Source organism: Styela clava, chromosome 8, assembly GCF_964204865.1.
Source record: "Styela clava chromosome 8, kaStyClav1.hap1.2, whole genome shotgun sequence".
In the NCBI taxonomy this organism is placed as follows: domain Eukaryota; kingdom Metazoa; phylum Chordata; class Ascidiacea; order Stolidobranchia; family Styelidae; genus Styela; species Styela clava.
Window position 1 is genome coordinate 21447363 of NC_135257.1, and position 14260 is coordinate 21461622.

The following is a 14260-nucleotide window of genomic DNA, read 5'->3' on the forward strand; positions in this document are numbered from 1 at the left end:
TTTAAGTTCTGAAAATTGAAACTGATTTTCTGTAATTGACCAGTTTGCGTGTTTATAACCGGTCAGCCATGCAGAGGCGTAGCCAGAATATTTTGCGCCCGAGGCAAACTATAAAATTGACGCCCCGACCTCCACGTTCAATCATATTTTCTATTACATTTAATTGTACATGTAAAAACAATTCAAATTTTATTGGAACATTTTATTTAAAGAAGAAGCAAAGCTATACAAGATATAGCATATGTCCATAATAACCCACTCGGTTACCGTCAAAGACGATTTACATAATCTACAATAAATTTATTTTTCTTGATTTCACTGTCGCAAACTGGTTAAGCACGTCATCAAAATCTGTTTTTTCCAATGTTTCTCTTTCAACACTTAGAACAGAGGTCGCCAAACTACGGCCCGCGGAACAATATAATCCGGCCCGCGACGCTTCTCTGAATTATATTAACAAAACAAATGTATTAACGATTATATTCTTCACGTAACAGAATTTGCTTTGAGACACTAAATTATATTATAATCTAGCAAGTATATAATTCACAATCACTCGTTCAAATTGATTATTATTAGACAAATGGCAACAGAACGTAAAAAAGTTGATGCTGAGTGCAAATGCTTTAATGGCGCAGAAAATGATCAGTCTTCGCGCGCTGCTTGAAATTTAACTGAAATCTGTGTGAAAAAAATGTGATTCATTGGCCATTCCCTCGCTTTTTAACTTTCTAAAAAATATGCGGCTCGCCAATGACTTGCAACCTTTAATTTTGGCCCACGAACGACAAAAGTTTGCCGACGCCTGAAATAAAAAACATCACCGAGACGATCCTGTCCCATTGAAGCACGCGAATACAACAAAATAAGTTTCAATTTGTTGAAAGACCGTTCACAGCTTGCTATTGAAACTGGTATTGTTAAGAAAATTTGTAGAGAAATTCGCAGATTCGGGAAATATTCGTCTCCAAAAGACACAATCAATCCAAGAAGAGCCAAAGGGGTTTCTGGTTGACACCGATGCATCAAACTGAGTTGTTGAGATGCCGTTGTGAGTTGTGGTCATTATAAATATTAGGCGCAGGGCTTAGTAAACCACACTTTTTACGAATGCCGTTGCCAGGCGGGAACTGAACAATCCCTTGCCACCAAAAGTTAGATCTGCGTCGTGGGCTACCTGGAAACGATTAGCAGCTTACCACGTGTTACTCAAAACATGTATTACCAGCACTTTGCTGTTTAACACCATTCAACCAAATTCCGTTGCTTTTCGTTTCCAGCACAGAACTAATATATATCAATATACATCGGAGTGCCGAGGCAAGAACTTATCGATACAGAACCACGTAATTAACCCCGTGCATTTTGTTATCAAATCAATTTTTGCTTCGTTTCCCGGACCGCTTTTTTGGCCATGTAATTACGATGGAAATCTGACCGTGCGCGAGCTATGTGCCTGATGACGTCGGCGGTCGACCAAGTGTGCAGTTGGCCATGTAGCCTACCAAGACTAGATGTCTGCAACCGGTGCAATCCTGCTTGTCACGGTTTTTTACCCTTGTTGTGAAATTTTTGCAAGCCCCATTTTGGGGCCCCTGTACCTTCGCGCCCGGGGGCATATGTACCCCATTGCCCCCCCCCCCCTTAACCTACGCCTCTGCAGCCATGCAATATCCCATAAACACTGGCTCGACGGTCGCTTCCACTCAACTCAAATACTTGGACAACATTGAAAACAGTCTTTAATATCATTCGTAAATTATTACTTTACGGAAATAGAACTTCATGACGAAGCATAGAAAAGTTACACAAACACAGCTTGTAGTGGCCAGTCTCCATCTCGAGAAAACGCAAGCCCCAATTAAAATAAATTGGAGAATATTTGGCGGATAGGACCTATTGGACAGCACATTTTGGAAACCGCATGGATTAAATAGAGGACGTTCCAGAAGTATGTGTACCAATATGGAAGTAACTAATTTTGTTTGCCTACTTTACATCAAGTTGTGTAAAGGGACTGAAACCTATGGGCAGGGGGTATATTCATTTGGCTAACACAAACAGTCCCAAACTCGTAATGGAACTATTATAAGGGGAATCTGAATAAAATTATGCCCTAACCTGGTACACATAATACGGCGAGTACCAAGTAGAAATATATAATATAAAATAGAGCTCTGGTCTGAGTGGTCTCTCTTGCAATTTTTCAAATATGCACAGCCGAGCCTTGATGCGGCCACGATACGAACTCTCAGAGTCATTATTACAAGATTCAAAAACTGCTGCTTCATGTCTCTGCTGCCTCTAGTGTCGGTTTCGGTTGATTAAACAATTGGTGCTTTATTACTTGTGACATCAGTCCATGAATTGCTTCCACAGTTAATTTTTTGCTAAAAACAAAAAAGGGTTATATACATGGGCTGGTCGTATCACTTCCTCCTGTCTATACCAAATTATTTGGTGCTGGTCGGTTACGGCTTCCTCCACCACCAAGTCCATGCTTCCGAAAACAAACAATACAGTAAAAACTAATCCCATACCCGACTTGGAATGGTAACCGGACGAGAGGCTGTGGTTCGCCATATGGATAAGCCGTCCTATCGTCTTTCCTCTCCCCCGGGATAAATATGTAAATCCTATCCTATCCTATTTATTGTTATTATTTTATTATTATGATGACTGCTATTTCATTTTGGTTGACGAAATTATTGAATAAATCCCTTTCTTTTTCTCTCATGGATGTCCAAGAACGAATTTAATATTTGAATTGATTCCACATTAGTTATATCCAGTATTTTGGATCAGGGGTGTGCAACAGGTGGCCCGAGGGCCACAACCCGGCCCGCCAAGCCATCTAGTGTGGCCCTTGTCAACACTCAGGCTTTTCTCCAAGCATAAAATCCTAAATCCAAGAGGTTTATGTTTAAAACAGGGGTGGCCAACCTATGGCGCATGCGCCAAACGTGGCGCATTGCATGATTAGAGGTGGCGCATTGCATCTTTAACCCTTTTCATGCCAAAATTGTTAATTGCACTTGGCTTCTCCACCCCAAGCCGTTTTTTGCGATTTACATGGTGACTTTTGATTGTACCTAAAATCTATTCTCCTTACTCCACGTCGCCCACTTACGGCTTGTTGGAATTAGAAACAACAGGCGATTATCGACGTTAGCTTTTGGACGGAATTTATGACATTCATTCTAGACTTTTAGCAAAAATTAGTAAAATTTACTATTTTTTCCAACTGAAGTAAAAAGTTCAGAACTTCTGGAAAAATAGAAAATCGTCATTTATCAGCTTGAAACATGGATTTTCCATTGCCCAGACTTCCCAAATATCACCCAATAACCATTGAACAACCAGTTGAATTGCCCAACTCTAAAAAATTTATTATAAATCAACCCACAACATGCTGAAAATGACCCCTAAATACCACCTTTTTCATCCAAACTTCAAATGACCGTTGTCAACAAAAGCGAAGCGTAAAATCGCTTGCTGTGACGCAGGTACTAATCTCGAAGAAGCCTGGAGTAAAATCACGCGACGCTGGGCCAAACAGCTGATTAGCAAAGGCCAATTAGAATCGAGGGTAGAGTAGAGTAGAGTAGATATTGATACTAAAGGCCTGTTGTCACAATATTACGCCTAACTTTACTTCTTAATCGTACCTTTTTCTCTTCGTTGTTAAAAACAGCTTTATTGGGTAATGCTCATAACTAAGACAGAGTGCGTTTTTCTCCTACTTTCAGGAAGGCTGTAGTTTTTACTTGAAGCATGGCGTCACAATGGTTCCCTGTTTCGTAATCAATCGTAATCTGTTTATCGTAAATTGCTCGAATTTTTGCGTGGATACGAGAATTTTCGTTGAGTTAACTATATATATGCGGCTGTCATTGTAATTTATTCATTCAGTGTTTAATTCAGTGATTCCGTAATTCTCTAAATGAGTGGACACAAGAAGCGGACATTAGGCGTGGGAATACAAGAGATTTACGGCGCATCTGAAACATTATGTTTAAAACGTGGCGCATGGTATGTGAAAGGTTGGCCACCCCTGGTTTAAAAGGTGCTAGCATGAATAAAAATACAATGTTTTTTTTTTGTTGTTCTTGTCACTGCGTTTAAAAATTCGTTGATTGGCCAATGTATTAATTTCTGCAAGGCTATGCGAGGTCGCCTTCTCTTCTCTTGCCTTCCCGCTAAATTTTTTGTGTGGCCCGGCCAGTTGTCTGAAGTTGGTTGTGTGGCCCACCGACGAAGAATGTTGCACATCCCTGTTTCAAATTCTTGAGTTCAGGGAATTTTTACTTTAGGATAGTTACATTTGAAAAACTTATCCAATCAAAAATCACTATATATCGTAACTGCCAGCATTTTCAAATTTGAAAACAACAAAAAACCTCGCTCAAAAGTGCAAATCAGTGAAAAACCTTGCTCAAACATGCGAAAACCGTCCAAAATCCTGCAAAAACCATGAAAGAACTTCAAAAAGGCCGCTTCGAAATGACAAACACCAACATTTTAGAGTGCACCAGAAATAACAGATAATTCGGTTCTAGCAACCCATGAAATTGCAATAAATTTTATAGAACATTCTGTATTACCTGTCCTTTGCAGCTTTTGCAAGTTTATCTTCTGTTCTTCGGTCATGCGTATCAAAAGAGTAAATAGAACTACTGGAGCGTGACAACTGCGTTTCCGCTTGTTCCAACTTCTCAGATAAATCAAATATTTGCCCAGTCATGTATTCCCTGTTCTGTGAAGGAAATAAAGAGCTCAAAATGAAATAAATTTCCATTATTCAAAAACTCACTCCAAACTAGGCTCTTCACAAGCAGCCTGAAATGTATTCCCTATACTTTGGAAAATAAATCTAAATAAAGGGCTCGAAATGAACTAGTATTCGAGAACTTACAAAAAAATTTTTTCTTCAAGGTGGATTTTTGATGTTGACAATTGACATGAAATAAATTCATTGAAACACAAGGCGCTCCATGCAAAAATATGAAAAATTAAATGAAATGACAAAAAAAGAATTGGATATCTCTATGGCTGTACTCAATATAGTTTACTTCTGTGCAAGTGCGCATGATGTAACAGTGTTAAAATGATTTCAATAACAATTAAAAATTTCTTTGTATATTAATAGTTGTTATTGTGCTTGTAGTTCTCATTTATCATACAATAAAATTTATTTAAACTAACAATTGTAATTACTATAAAATCAATCGAGCGGAACTTTTTAGAGACATTGTATAATACTATAGCTTGAAAGAACGGAATTTTTACACTCTGGGTGGGGTGTAACCAGGGGGGAGAGGGGGTTTGAGGGTTGTAACCCCCTTTTCAAATGTAAAACAATTTTTCATAGCTCAAAACACTTCTTAAGACTTCACCAAGCCATCGCTAGCTGTTACGACCTAACTGGTTAATTAGAAATTTCAAAACCCCTATTTGAAAATTTCTGACTATGTCTTTGGGTATGATATTCATCTAAAAAAAAAATAACTCACTGTAATCAAACTTGAGCTGCTCAGCGTAGAAACCCAGTATTTATTCCACAAACTTTCCAGCAATCTTTTATCCAATGACGATTTGAAATATGTGATCTCGAGAGAGTAGTATTGCCTGGAATGCAAAAGGTTATACATTTATTAGTTGAACATTGGTAATACCCTATTCGCTGATGTCAGGACAAAAGATGCTTTTGTCGTTAAACAATAAAACAGCGGCTTTCAAATCATCACTAAAGATGTGAGTGTCCTTTAAAAAGGGTATAACTTGGGCTGAAACGCTTTTTACTTCAAACCAGACTTTCAGATAGACAGGTCTACCAATGAATAGATATTGCGTTTTGTGTTTTTTCAACACCTAAGCCTCAAAAAAGACTCGAGAACCACTGATAATTATCCACCTACTATTTTTAGACGAGAGAGAGATTTATTTTTTGTCAACTGGAAAAACGAACATTGTAACAATAATAAAAAAAAACATACGCAAAGTTTTTTGATATAGACAGGGGGGGAGCGATACGACCATACGGCCATCAAAGTCAGCTCCTCACAATAGTTGTTAGCTACTTGATTTATCATAATCCACGCTGTTTATTAAACTCTGTGACAGAAACATTGTTAGATTCTAGGGGCACACTAGGGACATGTACGTCTGTCTCCTCGATTGCAGAAAATCCTGACATAATTTTGTACTGAGCTTCAATCAGTAAAAACAGTAGATGTGGCTTGGCGGTGCATCGTGGGTTCACAGGGTCGAATCCTGTGCGGAGTTAAATATGTGCCAGAGGATTGCTGTACTGCTCGCCGCAGCAGGGTGGTTCACGTAACCACTGGTCGGTTATGGCTTCCTCCAACATCGGACAAAGTCCATGAAACAAATAACTGACCAACTAATCCCATACCCAACCTGTACTGGTAACCAGATGAGAGGTCATGGTTCGCCATATGATTAATCCGTCTTATCGGCTTTACTTTCCCCTGATTAAATATGTAAATCTATGTGATAAGTACAAAAAAATAATATTGAATGAGGCCTGAATATGTGTTAACTCGACTAGAATTCAAATCTCGACCCACATTTTCAACACTCAACTAGCCTTGTTCTGAGGAAACAATACACAAATGGCATCACCTGCAATGAACTCCAAAATCTTCAATCTTACTGAGAGGAATTGTTTGATATTCATCAGGGCCTTCATCTGGTGGTTTGTAACCCTGAAACAAAAGTGTGAATCAGCTTGGCCATAGGGAATGGTAGCAACATCCATGGGCTTAGTTAAAGGGCCACGTTCTAAAATTTCTAATTGCCCAGTTGGACCGTGACAGCTAGCATGTGAGTTTTTAAAAAAGTCTTGGGTTTAAAAAAACATTTCAAGCTACAAATAAATCGCTATGTGAGATACAGAAGAATGCTTTTTTTTTACATTTCAAAAATGGGAAAAAGGGATTTTTTCACTTTAAATGTGCGGTGGCAGTTCAGAACAGACAATATTGAACAGCTAAATATACCAATGTTTTTTAGCAGATACCTTTATAAACACCTATATTGACAATATTGATACATTTCTCGTTTCGACGCTCTAGTCTTCCGAGTCTAATTCATAACCAGCATGAACATCATAGCTCTACCTTAGGGTATGTCCTGAACGCTCCAATATTAACTTTCCCAGCACTGATAGTCCATGTTGGGTCAATTACTATCGCTACAAACGGATCTTCGAATTGCTGATTCAACATCTCGGTAGTGGTATTTTTTCACTTCAAATGGGAGGGTTAGGCGTGATGGTTAAGAACAGACGATATTGAACAGCTATATATACCAATGCTTTTTAAGCAGATACCAATATAAACGCCTATGTTGACAATATTAACACATCTCACGTTTTGATCTCGTCTTCTAAGGAAACATATTAAAAATGGCCCAAACAATTTAAATCATATCTTTACCTTGGGGTATGTCCTGAACGCTCCAATATTAACTTTCCCAGCACTGATAGTCCGTGTTGGATCAATCACTATCGCCACAAATGGTTCTTGGAATTGCTGATTCAACATCTGGGTATCTGAAAAAAAAATTTGAGATTAGAGATTATTTCTTGGAAAACTGATACTAATAGACCTTTGGGGGGATAATTACTCTTCCTGAGCCAATTTCAGATATTAGAATGGGTTACTGAGTGGGAGGTTTTTTTTATAAGAGCATGATGTAACAATTGGGGTCATTATGACATTCTTTTCGATGCTCCCGAAGTATGCGAACCAAGATGGCGGACATTGGAACGTAACATGGGTAACAGGTTAGGGTTAGGCGATATTTTTTTTCCAATTTTCCTTATTTTAGTCCTATTATCAGATCGAAGACTAGCCAAGAGCCTCCCGTAGTATTTATACTTAAAATTATGGCCTAACCCTAACCTAGTACACATATTACATTCCGATGTACGCCATCTTGGTTCGCATACTTCGGGATCCCCTTCTTTTCATCAATATTTTCGACGAAAATTTATATCCATAAAAACTATAGTCGAAATTTCAGCAGGCACAAGCAGGCAGGATTGGGCCTCCAGAGTATTTAACGAGAAAAACAGTAATTCTATACTAAATGAAAAATGAAGCACTCCTAGTATATAAGTCATTAACACAATCGACTAATTGGGGACTTCTTCCAACACCGACCCATAGGTACCATATAAAACTTACCAACATCAATACCAGAGAGCCAGCAACCATAACCTGGATGGCTATGATACCAACCGATCACGTTCTCCAGTCTGCCAACCTGGAAAGAGAAAGAATAAGATTGCAATTATTATCAATGGTGTTTTCAAATTTTCATCTTTTTTGGGAATGAATAAAATGTGAAGTATATATTTTATAGAATACGGAGTGTCGAATAATTTTATTGTATTAAACATAGATGTCCAGTGAGGCACAAGACGTAATGCATGCGAGATACGTCGTAGAATATGTACGATACCACGTCAATACCACAAAAACATAACTCGGAGAGGAAAATACTAAAAAGTCTGCTTACGAACACGATACGATACTTCAAAGTGGCGCAACCGCTTAATGACGGTTAGTTTAAAAATGAGTAAATGCCTTTTCGACAACAACTTATGTTAAAATATTGATCAAATTTGAAAGATTTGGAATTTGTACTAAGACCTGAAGCGTAATTTTGTTTCCTGACTACTAATTGACTAGTCAAATATATAAATGTGACTCCACACAGAATATAGTATAGGTTACGTGTTCAGTTGAGTTTGAGATCTCTGTTAATTTGATATAACAGCCAAGGATCAGAGAGGTTTACCTGTACAATTTTATTTCTTCCGACAATGTATTACAATAATCAGCATAAACAAATTACACTTCTATCTCTTAAGGTTAGTTGTTAGCTGTTAGCTGATGAGATCATATTTATAAGGTTTCACACTTCAAACAGTCTTTGCTCGATACCTCTAGCAAAATCCATGTACAATAGGGGTGATTCATCATATCACATGAGAATTATTCACTTGCGTGCAATATTTAGGTCGAATTCTTTTGCTAGAACTCTCTAGAATTTATAATATTTTATGACGTCAGAAATTATATTTAGCATTGATATAATCCATCCAAAATTATTGGTTAATTTGTTACAGACCCACCATCGCGGAAATTGAGCGGGGATTCAATCTTTTGTGCAAGAATATGCTGACACATCAGTCTCATTAACAATTTGTCAAGTTCAGTATTTTTTTTAAATTTTGTGTAATATTAAATTTTGGTACTACTGAAGTATGTGCAGCAAGATGTCGCATAACCTGAACCCTAACCTGGTACACAACCAGAGTTCAGGTTGTGCGCCATCTTGGTGCACATACCTCAGGAGGTCCTATATTTTACTTTTTTTTTATTTTAGTTCCTTCTCGTAAGTCGCAAAGAAATTTGGCAATGCCAAGTGGGTGGTGAAAAAAGCTCTTGAAAAACGCTGACTTTGACCATGATCACAAATTTTCAATCTAATATAGCAGGTTTAGCACAGTTACAAACCTGTTTAGCATTATCAACATAGGCTGTCATGTATTCGTATGCAGCGGCTTGTGCGTTGACCCGTGTCTCTGTGCCCTCAACAGGAAGTGCAAAACAATCCATCACGAGCATGTTTGGGCCATCTATCTTTCCGAGCATCAGACCCATAACCTAAATAGTGTAAAAAAGACATGAGATGGGTGCATGAACTGTTCTTATCGATGGTATTCTATTTGCTGTTGTCAAGACGAAAAAGTGCTTTTGTCGTCAACTAATAGAACATTCGACCTTCAAATCGTCAGTGACAAAGGATGTAATCATGGGCGAGTAGCCAGGGGGGTTGAGGGTCGAAACCCCCCATTTTTAAAAAAAAGACTCTTGGAACCCCACGTTTCCCGCTAGCTGGTTTAATTTGACAATGATGAATTTTCATAACCCCCCCCCCCCCCCCTGTGAAAATTCTTGGCTTTGCCTTTGGATGGAAGTGTCCTTTAGAAGGGATATAACTTTTGTGTTTTACAATACCTATTGGTATCTCTATGGTTTGTTGTCCAAGTAATAATTTTGCATGAATTGAGATTAATTCCCTGTCAGTAATACAATGAACTTAAGTACCGTATATTTGAATTTAAACGTGTCGAATACACATATGACTTATAGTCTAACTTAACATTGCTCCAGAATCTGTGTCCAAATCTGAATTCAACCTGTCATCTTGGTCATTGAAGCCACAAGAACAGCAAATGTAGACTTACCTCCAAATTCTTGCCTGACCTGGCATGCATGACCATCTTCAGTAAAGCCAGTGCAGATATTTTACTGGTTTTAAAATAATGCGGATCCTTTGTCCATGGTTTTGCATTTAACATTTCTTGTTGCTGTTTCAGCTCGTATTTGTAGATTTCGTCGACTGAGTGAACAATCTAAAAATGTTTTTGAATTAGTTAGTGTCGCCAGCTCTGGTGGCATAGTTAAAGTGTTAGAACAGCTTCGCAGATTAAAATCTTGATTCAAGCTGAAACAAAGATTTCGGCTCTTCCAAATAATGGTAGCTCTTCACATATCTCTGGCTGTTTGTATAGAGCGAAGGCAATATTTCAATACAGAAAAATATGAAAATTGTAAATGTCCATATTCAGGAATCCAAATCTTTAAACTTTAATCTCGGCCCATCACCTCACCCAGGGGGTTAATAAATTGGTACACAAAGCTGCCAGAGAACGGTTTCGGTCGTTCCAAATGATGGTAGTTTTTCACACATAACCGACTGTTTGTGCAGAACCCCGTCCAGAGTGGAGGTATTCAAATATATCAAAAAAAACATTGCTTCATTCGCAAGATGTCAACAGCAACATCAAAACTGAAATTTAGACAATCTCTTAGATATCTTGTCACTGAATACTGATTAATAACATTGGCTTGTTTTTGCAGGGATAGAATATATAGAACAAGCATTTAAATTTAGCTTACAGTACTTTCAGCACAGCTGTTAAAAAGTTGGTGGCAAAACAATGATTTTGAAGAAATAAACCAGTTTGCACTAACCAATTCAACAAAATATTTTTAAAATAACTCATAACAAATTTGCCATTAGTGAAGTACCGTGGTTCGCCATATAGTTAAGTCGTGTTATACTTTTTCTACCCCTATCCTATTCTAATAGTAATTAAAAAAAAGCGCTCACTTCCATATTGTTTTGCATTTCCCAAGTCTTCAAAGCCATCGCAGAACCCGAATTTAAAGGCTGGTCTGTCTTTGTAGATGCAGCTCTAGGACAAGAATTTATTTATCAACGAATTTGTTCAGAGCTAAAAGTCAGGAGAATAGCGATAGAACAGTTGCAAGTCACCACTAACATGTTAAAAGATGAAGTTTTCAAATTCATCTCCAGGGGAGGAAAGACGGAAAGAACGCTTTAATGATATGGCAGAACATGGGCCCTTGACATGCTACCAGTCTATGCCAGATAAGGGAATAGTAAACCAGATTATTAGTTTTGAATGAATGAACTTGGTGTAAATATATATTGATTTAGCACAGTTCACTGATTCCAAGAATAGCCCCTACTTAAAAAACATAAATCATAACAGTGATTGCAAACACCTGATTTATGAGACAGTCAGGGCCTCCATACTGGCAAAAATTAGCACTGTGCAACAAAAAGAGAGCGCAATCTGAAAACGACATCATTGGATTCCTTGAAAATAAAATTATCCAATTTACAAGAGGAAACAAATTTTATCGCAGCATACAAGAGTTCCCAGCAGAAAACGGGAATTTTGGCTATGTGACGGCCGACACACCACACATATCATGATTGATTTAGATTACTATTGAGACAAGCATGACACGATCTGACGCATCTGCCGTCATGCCAGACGCCCTCGTTTCAAGGGCAATTGAGTTTGTTTTATTGAACTTAATGTCGGGACATCTTGGATTCGGAAAACTGGAGTCTCCTAAAGTACGCGCCCTCAAGTACATCTAGTGGGCGTAGCATAACGATTTTATTAGTATAATATTCCTAACCCCAACCTGAGTATGGCACCCAAAAATTACATCACTGCGCCGTCACAATCACGTCATAGAGCTTGCTAAAGTAGCTACAATCGTCCGAAATGGCATCTGTGCCGACTATAATGAACTAACAGTCACTAACGTCAGCGATCTCTCTCTTATTGGTATCGTTTTGATAAGAAAACGAGAGAAATAGCCAAACTCGATTTCGGATGATTGTCTGCGCGACCATTCGTATACTTTGTCGAGCCGTATTACGTCACTGCAATGTAATTTTCGGATGACCTAGTCAGGTGGGGGTTAAGAATGACATATGCAAAAATTGTTGAGCCATGCCAGCTAGAAGTACTTGCGGTGTGTACTTCAGGAGACCCGAAAACTGTCCCCTACTGTACAAACATGGTGATGGTGAAGTACTATTATAACAATTCTTATGATCGTATGAGTCAGTTGTTAATATATCTCAACCAGAATTGTTTTATTTTAATCGGTGTTTACTTAAGCTCCTTTCACTTCATTTATAAACCCTTATATGTCCACCATTATTAGTTGTATGAAGCACATCAAAGTCCTTTTACCTAATTAAATACCAGACTTTTATAACACACCCTATATCAGTACATGGGCTTAATCTTGAGACAAGGATGTCAGGAAGTTGACAAAAAACAATTCGACACTGTCAAGGATGATATTCGCTCAGTTGCTTCCTAACTAAGGACCATTGAACCGTAGTACGTCAGAGTAATGACAACTTAATGACCAAAGACTTATTCTGCTATTTTTGAAGTCAAAATATCTCTCCTTGCAAGTCAAAGCTTAGCACAATACGTATCATGGAAAATTTTAGCAATCTGGAACGCAAAATCAAAGACGAAATGCAACATGGGACGAAAAACGGGTAAAACACATCGCAAAAGAGACCTAATATTAGTCATCTTTTACAGTTATTTCCACAAGTAAGCATGTAAAATGAAGATCCATTTATAAATAAGATAATAGAAGCAATCGTACCCCCCTTCTGATGACGTTCCAGGTTTTTCGTCCGACATTGTGGTCGAATTACTTATACAAATTACGTTTGCAAACACGACTTCGTCGATCCAGTACAAGATTACCAAATGCAGAGGTTTTGCTGTTGCCAGATACAATAAAGAAGGGCTGGTTGTGCGAGGTTTGATAAAGAATAACAATATCAATAATCTTTTTTTCCACGTTTTCAATAATGAAGTATTTAAGTTGTAAGATGATTTTTATTTCAAAAATGAAATTTATTCTTTGTGTACATGAAATATGATTAATATTTACATGGTATCATCTGATTATGTGACATGTATTTCACAGGCCAAAGAGTTCAAAGATCATAGGTCATATTAAAATTACTGACCCCGCATCCTTACATTTAATTTTTATAATAATTTACCTCCAAAGAGGATAGCGCCGGCCAGAGAGCCCAATAGAAAAATTCCACATTGGCAATGAAACATAATTTGGCAAAAAAAAAGCCCAATCGTTTGACAAACTCGTCTTCAAACGGTTCAACTGGTAATTCGTCCAAGGCATATGGGCATACATACACAAATCACAATGGTCGGGAGCCCAGATCACTTTAATTGGGCCCACGCAAAACAATATGATAGGATTTACATATTTATCCCAGGGGAGAGGAAAGCCGATAAGACGGCTTAATCATATGGCGAACCACGGCCTCTCGTCCGGTTACCATTCCAGGTCGGGTAAGGGATTAGTTGGCCAGTTATTGGACACGTAGTGGACATAACGATCGTTTCAATATTATGTTGTTGTTGTTGTTCTTGTTCTTTGACACGTTTTCAAAAAGTCGCTTTTCTCTTCGAATACTGGACCAACTGCTTTGAAATTTTCAGTTGTTGAAGATAAAATTTTTCTCCAGAAGGCTATTACTTTTTCGCTATGACGTCATCAAAGTTATTGCCATTGGGTGGCGCTACGTGTCCATATATTTGAGCATAGCTCTCTTGTTTGTTTTCGGAAGCATGGACTTGATGGTTTGAATCAATCACTGTTATTACTGCTGAAATATTTTCTACATTGTATTTTGTTTATAATAATAGTGTTGACTTCGTTTTTGTCGCAATATATCTCTTTCTCTTGGGCTAATCTGCCACGGATCGAATTTCATTGGTACGTAATCGTATCAAGTCACATATCTGACCTATCCATATACTTGCCGTGCA

The 14260-nt window shown here is 38.0% G+C and overlaps 1 protein-coding gene across 1 annotated transcript; it reads right to left on the minus strand.

Moving 5' to 3' along the window:
• Nucleotides 1-1724: 1724 nt before the first annotated feature.
• LOC120329886 (COP9 signalosome complex subunit 5-like) lies at nt 1725-13211 on the minus strand. The gene is made up of 10 exons (XM_078115489.1): nt 13059-13211; nt 11215-11299; nt 10286-10453; nt 9552-9701; nt 8214-8292; nt 7461-7576; nt 6646-6728; nt 5514-5628; nt 4605-4756; nt 1725-2390 (listed from the first exon to the last, which is right to left on the minus strand). The coding sequence occupies exons 1-10, from the start codon at nt 13094-13096 to the stop codon at nt 2288-2290; spliced, it is 1089 nt and encodes a 362-aa protein (XP_077971615.1). The 5' UTR covers nt 13097-13211; the 3' UTR covers nt 1725-2287.
• Nucleotides 13212-14260: the final 1049 nt, after the last annotated feature.